This window comes from Phaseolus vulgaris, chromosome 8 (genome assembly GCF_000499845.2).
Source record: "Phaseolus vulgaris cultivar G19833 chromosome 8, P. vulgaris v2.0, whole genome shotgun sequence".
NCBI classification, from domain to species: Eukaryota; Viridiplantae; Streptophyta; class Magnoliopsida; order Fabales; family Fabaceae; genus Phaseolus; species Phaseolus vulgaris.
This window is the reverse complement of record NC_023752.2, coordinates 47,017,767-47,024,621: the sequence shown is the minus strand read 5'-3', so window position 1 is coordinate 47,024,621 and position 6,855 is coordinate 47,017,767. Positions and strand designations below refer to the sequence as shown.

The 6,855-nt window shown below is 30.7% G+C and overlaps 1 protein-coding gene across 3 annotated transcripts; it reads left to right on the top strand.

Annotated features, from left to right (window-relative positions):
- The first annotated feature begins 2,509 nt into the window (after positions 1 to 2,509).
- LOC137826557 (beta-1,3-galactosyltransferase 7-like) lies at positions 2,510 to 6,383 on the top strand. Of its 3 annotated transcripts, none has more exons than XR_011083534.1 (11): positions 2,510 to 2,652; positions 2,851 to 2,947; positions 3,080 to 3,126; positions 3,234 to 3,460; positions 3,558 to 3,621; positions 4,876 to 4,948; positions 5,032 to 5,152; positions 5,229 to 5,316; positions 5,413 to 5,717; positions 5,838 to 5,947; positions 6,025 to 6,383. XR_011083534.1 is itself a non-coding variant. In XM_068632559.1 (11 exons), the coding sequence occupies exons 1-11, from the start codon at positions 2,561 to 2,563 to the stop codon at positions 6,171 to 6,173; spliced, it is 1,185 nt and encodes a 394-aa protein (XP_068488660.1). In that variant the 5' UTR covers positions 2,510 to 2,560; the 3' UTR covers positions 6,174 to 6,383. The 3 variants fall into 3 exon arrangements, 2 of the variants coding, with proteins under 2 accessions (XP_068488660.1, XP_068488659.1); XM_068632559.1 differs by having other exon boundaries at positions 3,243 to 3,460; positions 5,413 to 5,538; XM_068632558.1 differs by having other exon boundaries at positions 5,413 to 5,538.
- The last annotated feature ends 472 nt before the right edge of the window (positions 6,384 to 6,855 follow it).

Below are 6,855 nucleotides of genomic sequence, written 5' to 3'. Positions count from 1 at the left end.
TTTCATTTGCCTACTTTTATCATTCTTATTTCACCACAGTTAAGTGGCAAGGCAAGAAAGAAGGTCACAATAGTTTTGGTATTGTTGATTTTTGTTTCCTTTCCTTCTTAGATTGAAGAAGCAATTCTAACATGTGTAACTCATTATTTTTAAAAGGTCATGCAAATATTTAAACTTATTGACGAGTTAAGAGTTACAAAAACTTCTAAATAATAAGTTAATTTTAAAAACGATTTTGCATTAAAAAGGATTAATTCACTATTTTTTTATAACAACCTTTGTTTGGTTTTGATGAGATATGTGAAAATAGATGCAAATTGAAATTTTGATGGAAATGTATTTAATTTAAAACAAAGATAGATTAGAGAGCGAAGGCAGAGAAATTTGGGGCTAGAGGATTAAGTCCGAGTTGAAAGATGAATTAAATTCTAAATTAGATGAATTTTAATTTAATTATACTAAAACATGATAAATTATATAATGGTAAAAAAAATCGATCTATCTACAACTGGGTTGAACTTGTGTTAAATTTGATTTATTTACTAATTCACCTCAAATTTAAAAAAAAAATCTATCTAAATACATTGATAATACTTAATTTTTTAATTCATTATATACTGTATATTATACGAAAACTTAGAAAACTTAACTTCCATAGATAAAAATCATATTAAAACTTATGAAACTTAAAGCATGAGAGAATTAAAGAGTGAGTTGGCATAATATTTTTAGTTCTTTAATTTAATATGTATTATATTAAATATTTTAGGTTTAATTATTAAATTTATTTTTTATGTATTATATTTGTTTAACATATAGAAAATTTAAAATAACTTTTTTATTGTAAAAATAATGGTTTTATTTTTTAAGTGAACCAATTCGTTTAACTAAATAATATATGATAGATCATATTGAATTAATGTATTTTAATTAAATCTTAAGGGTTTATTTGCCAGAAATATTTGATAAGTTAGCTAGTTAATAATAGATAAACTTTTTTAACGTTATTAAGTTTTTTGGTATTAATATTCGTAGTGGTAATTTTTTTCGTCATTTTCCTTAAATATAGGAGTTTCCTTCACCAGGCTGGTTGGGTTAAAATTAACATTGATGGGTTGCTAAGGTATCCTGGTTTTGCTACTTGTGAAGGTATTTTTCGTAGGAGTATGAGGAGTTTATTAGTGTTTTCTCTGCATTTATTGAAGTTCAGACTGCTATGGTTGTTGAGTTTTATGGAGTTATACATGCTATGGAGGAAGCTCAAAAGATGAGAATTATTAATGTCTGACTTGAATGTGATTCTGCCTTGGTTTGTGCTGCGTTTACTACTAGAAGTAATGTTTCGTAGATGCTTCGTAATTGATGAAATACCTGTCTTAATTACTGTGGGAAAATCAGGTTTAGGGTTACTCATATTTTTCGTGAAGAGGATGTTTGTGTTGATAAGTTGACTAATTTAAGATTTATTCATAAAGAATAATTTCATTGCTATAATAGGCTTCCATCTAGTCTGTTCTTAGAATTTTTATGAATAGGTATAATATAGTCGACTTTTGTATCGTTTTTGTTAACATATGAGTTTTGATCTAGTCCCCTCATATTTTGTATTTTTTTTCTTTTTTCTTTTTTAATAATAATATTTTTTTCATGTGATGCTAGATGATTGTTGTTACTTAAAGTGTCAGTTTAGTTGAGATGTCAAAAAGTTGTATAGTGATGCCTCACATGAAAACTTTTATATAGAAAAAAAAAATAGATTAACTTTTAACTTATTAGTTTTGAGTTAATAAGTAACTTATTGGATTAAAGTATTTGGTTAACTAATTTATTGGATTAAAGTGTTTAATAAAACTAGTTAGTAAACTATTTGGTAAATGTAAAAAATTATATAAGTTTTATTATACAAATAAAATTTATTTGTTAAACAAAAAGCATATTATTATATGATTATAATTTTATATTTTTAATAATTAAATTTTTTAAAGGTTCTATTTTATTATTTAAATAAGTCATTTCATTTAAACGAGTTTATATAATAAGTACTAATCAAATCTATTTTTTATTTATTTTTCATAAATTTAATTTAATTTAATTTTATTATGTAATACAATATCTTTTATTCGTGTTTTGTATAAAAAAAATAATCTTAAACTGCATTGGTTATAAAAAGAATTGTAGATGAAGAGTAAATTACATGATTACTAAAAAACTAAGTGAGAATTACCTTGTAGGCTTAAACTATGCATATTATGGTAAATTTGGTGAAACTACAAGAGGAGATTAAAAAAGATAGAATTAATAGACAACTTTAATGAGAGAGGAGTGAAAAAAAAAAAGATTTTAAAAATGATAACTATTTCTTCTGAAGTTCTAACATTTTCATAAAATATTATTTAAACTATTGTTTATTTATAAAGTATTACCATTTTGCTGCATTCAAATTTCAAATAGTTGATTAATGTTATTCTCATTTGTTTGTTACTAATGAATTCTCATAAATACCAACAAGAGTGCATTCGAAGTTGTAGTACTCAGACATACAGAGACACAGAAGACCAATATGAAGACTCGTGGTTCTACCAGGATCCCTGCAAAATGGGTTCCAATTTTCTCTGTATTTTCCTTCATTCTTGGAATGTTCATAACAACCAGGTAACTATATATTGATCTCCTTAACTTCTCTCTTTCACAATTTTTTTACGATTCTTCTCTGCTGTTTACTTCCTTTGTTTTATTTTGTTGTACGGAAACTAAAGTTCGAAACTTGGGTCTGTGTGTTTTGAATGTGCAATTTTTTATAGCGCATGTTAATGACTGAACTGAACAACAACAACGTTATTAACTTTGCAGGATGAGGGAGCCACTTCAGTCTAATGGGGTGCTTCTGTCAAATCATCGACGCGAGCAAGAACTGCAGGTGGTGTCAGGGGATTGTGCCACTAAAAAGGCATGTTTTTTTTTTTTTTTCTTCACTTCCAGTGATTTCTTCAGTTCCATCTGCACATGTTTTTCTTAATTATGTTCTATGTTTTTTAAATTTGTGGGGGTGTTTTGAATGTGCCACACGCAACGTGTGCAGGATAAGGATGTAATGAGTGAAGTGTACAAAACCCATGAGGCCATTCAGTGAGTATTAAGAGAAACATGTTTTTAGTTTTTGTTAGATTTGTTTCCATTTGCAAGTTGCAATTGAAGTGTTTGTTGAATGATTGGTGTTTGCTTTTTTTTTTTAGGGGTGTCAGATCTCTAGACAAGCAAGTTTCCATACGTCAGATGGAGCAAGCAATAGCAAGGAGTACCAGAGAATCTGAGATCTCGGATGGTTCAAGTAAAACCTTGGCCTCAAGATCCTCCACTGAAGGCTCTCCAAAGAAGAAGGTGTTTCTAGTGATTGGCATAAACACTGCTTTCAGTAGCAGGAAGCGGCGTGATTCGGTTAGAGAGACCTGGATGCCTCAAGGTATCTTATGTTTTAAATGGAAATTGTTTTAATCTAATCTAAATGGTGATGCACTAATTTCTGACAAGTTGTGGTTTTGGTTTCTCCTTTTGATCAGGGGAACAGCTTCTTCAATTGGAACAAGAGAAGGGAATTGTCATCAGATTCATGATTGGTCACAGGTTATTTCTTGTAAGATTCTGATTGGCTAGTAAGGTGAAATTATCATCAAAATAAAGTATGGTGTGAGTCAAGGGGAGAGTTACAGTAATGTCTAAAGTAACTAAGGTCAGCAAATGAATTAATGGCTTTATCCATAATTCCATAAAATGTGAAGTCATTTGAAGTTTCCTTTGTTCAGTGAAACACATTTATTTACTGTTTGTTGATTTGATAGCACTGAAGGATTTTTCCTGTTTTATGTAACAAAGTTATCTCCATTACACCCTTATCTGGCGCTAGATCGTGAAATGAGCCACAAAATTTGTCACGTAGAACTTCATTTTTAACCCTTACCTTGTAAAAGAGCTACCGTTGACAATTACAAATTGTAGCAGAATCTTCTGTAATCCTTTACTTTATCATCAAGCTCACGTTGAGATGAGATGTCTACTTGTATCCCATTATTGTAAATGATCAAGCTCATCGAAGATTCTTGACGTCATATCTCTTTGAAGATAACCTTTCCTTTGAAGTTTGATTGCATATTGTCTTTGCGTATGTTCATTTTCATTACTATTAACATTCAGTAATGTTAGGGATCGTGATATCAAAATCTTGTGTTAATTGGAAATCATTTCGCAAAAGTAAGCTAGAATTGAGAATCTCTGTAGCACTATAGTTTTCATGAAATTTCTCCTCGGTGTTGATCTCGTTGCCAGAGTATATGGAATATTTGTGTGTATATAATGGGTTCAGAGTGTAATGGTGTAATTCTTTGCATTATTACAATGATCCGCACGCTAAGTAACTGAATCTGGGTTTCCATTTTTGCCCCTTGTCATCTTAATATCTTGATTCTGAGCACATCCTTCCTCAATTTTATACTTAGAATACAATGTCAAGAGTTTTCCTTGGAAATCTTAGAAGTTAGAAAAATCTTCACAATACAAGGCAAGTTGTGATATGGTTTGTCTTATGAGGTTTTAGTTGTTAATATTGTGGAGAGACAAATATCTTTTTGTTTAATCCAAGACAACTCTTTAAAAGACAGAAGAGTTTTCAATTTTATTGGAGCCGCATCGACTAGATATAAGGAGTTATTTATAGCATACTTTGGCAAGAAAAATAGAAAATACACACACGAGAGTAAATTCCGAAGTTACCATAGAAATGTTCTTATTATTTCTCTGATTGAAATTAGATACATGTTTAAAAGGGACGCACAGTTACTCTTAATGGAACTGACATGAATGATATTGTCATGGTTATCGCAGTGCAACTTCAAACAGCATTCTTGATCGAGCTATTGATTCAGAAGAAGCCCAGCACAAAGATTTCCTTCGCCTGGTAACTCGTATCGTTGGAACTGTTTCTGTGAGATAAATCCTGACAATCTATCAGGATTATGATATTGTTTATTCATTTTGTAGGAACATGTTGAAGGGTATCATGAATTGTCTGCAAAGACAAAAGTTTTCTTTTCTACTGCAGTTGCAAAATGGGATGCTGATTTCTATGTCAAAGTGGATGATGATGTCCATGTCAATTTAGGTATATGCTGTCTCAATACTCTTGAAATTTTTCTTGTGTTTCCAAGCAAGTTGTACTAACAACTGCTGCCATGTAGGTGTACTTGCTACAACCCTTACTCATCATCGTTCAAAACCCAGGGTCTACATCGGATGTATGAAATCTGGACCTGTTCTTTCACGAAAGTAATTCCACTGGACTTATATTTTAGAATGAGGCCATTTCCTTTCAATTCTCCTTATTGTGGCTTTCTGTTATCTGATCTTGTTTTCTTTTTTTAGGGATGTGAAGTATCATGAACCTGAGTTTTGGAAGTTTGGAGAAGAGGGTAACAAATACTTCCGACATGCAACTGGACAGATATATGCAATCTCTAAGGATCTAGCCACCTACATTTCCATTAACCAGTATGGATACGGTTTTTCATGCAACACCAAGCTAGGGGTTAATCTTGACTATACAACATGGACAAGCAGTGATAGATTTAACAAAAAATGACTATTTATGCATGGTTGTGTTTAAGATTAACTTTTTTCACCTTTGACACTCTCACTAGATTCACCATATACTTCAAACATTTTCCAATGTGAGTTAACATCTATTCTAGACTTTATAAAAAATAAAATATTGAGTTAGTTAAAAGAGTTTTCTATTCTAGTTCATGGATCAGTCCAAGTTTAAAGGATGATCCTAATTGTGCTTGCAGGCCAATATTGCACAAATATGCCAATGAAGATGTGTCACTTGGAGCATGGTTCATAGGTCTAGAAGTTGAGCACATAGATGACCGCAGCATGTGCTGTGGAACTCCTCCAGGTATGGCATACTAAAATTCTTAGAACTATGACACCTTGGTGTCTTTCCATGACATTCCTAACCAAAGGTTTGTGTAGACTGTGAGTGGAAGGCAGAAGCAGGTAACATATGTGCTGCATCCTTTGACTGGAGCTGTAGTGGAATCTGCAAGTCAGTGGAGAAGATCAAATATGTGCACTCAAAGTGTGGTGAAGGGGATGGAGCTGTTTGGAGTGCTTTAGTTTAGGTTTGGCATACATACCTCTCATTCTTGTTTTTGGGTGAGGGAAGATATATGTAAGATGATTAGTACTACTATAGTATACTTGGAATTATGTAACATGGGCCTCTTTTGTTCCTTTGACCCTTTGCACAATGCTTCTAGAGATAGTTGTGCAAGGGCAGTTTTCAATAGAGCATACCAAAGAGAAATAAAATTAAATGAATTATGAAATCACTTTCTTTTTCTTGACTAATATGAAAACACAAATTTCAGAATAAGTTAGTATTTAGATTGCTTCAACTATTTAAAAAATTTAAATAATAAGCTTCTATTTTTTCAATTATAGTTGACTCTTTATATTTATAAGTCAATTTGTAATTTGGTTTCTTTAGCTCAGTTTTATTAAAGTAGATGGAATATTTTTTTAGAGAAATATCACTAATACACTAATTTATTCGTAATTGAGTTTCTTAAAGACAGTCCATTTAAAGAAGATGAAATATTTTTTTATATGATATTAGAAATACACTCTTTTGAGCACATTTTTCTTTATTCTTCAATAGTTTCCTTTCACTTTTACATTTTTTTAGTAATTGTACCATCTTGGGTTTTTAATTATTATTTGAAAGTTACCTATTTAAATAAGAATGTCATTGTTTCTTATGAAATTTAAATTTAAAATGTGAATTTAATACATTCTTAAAAT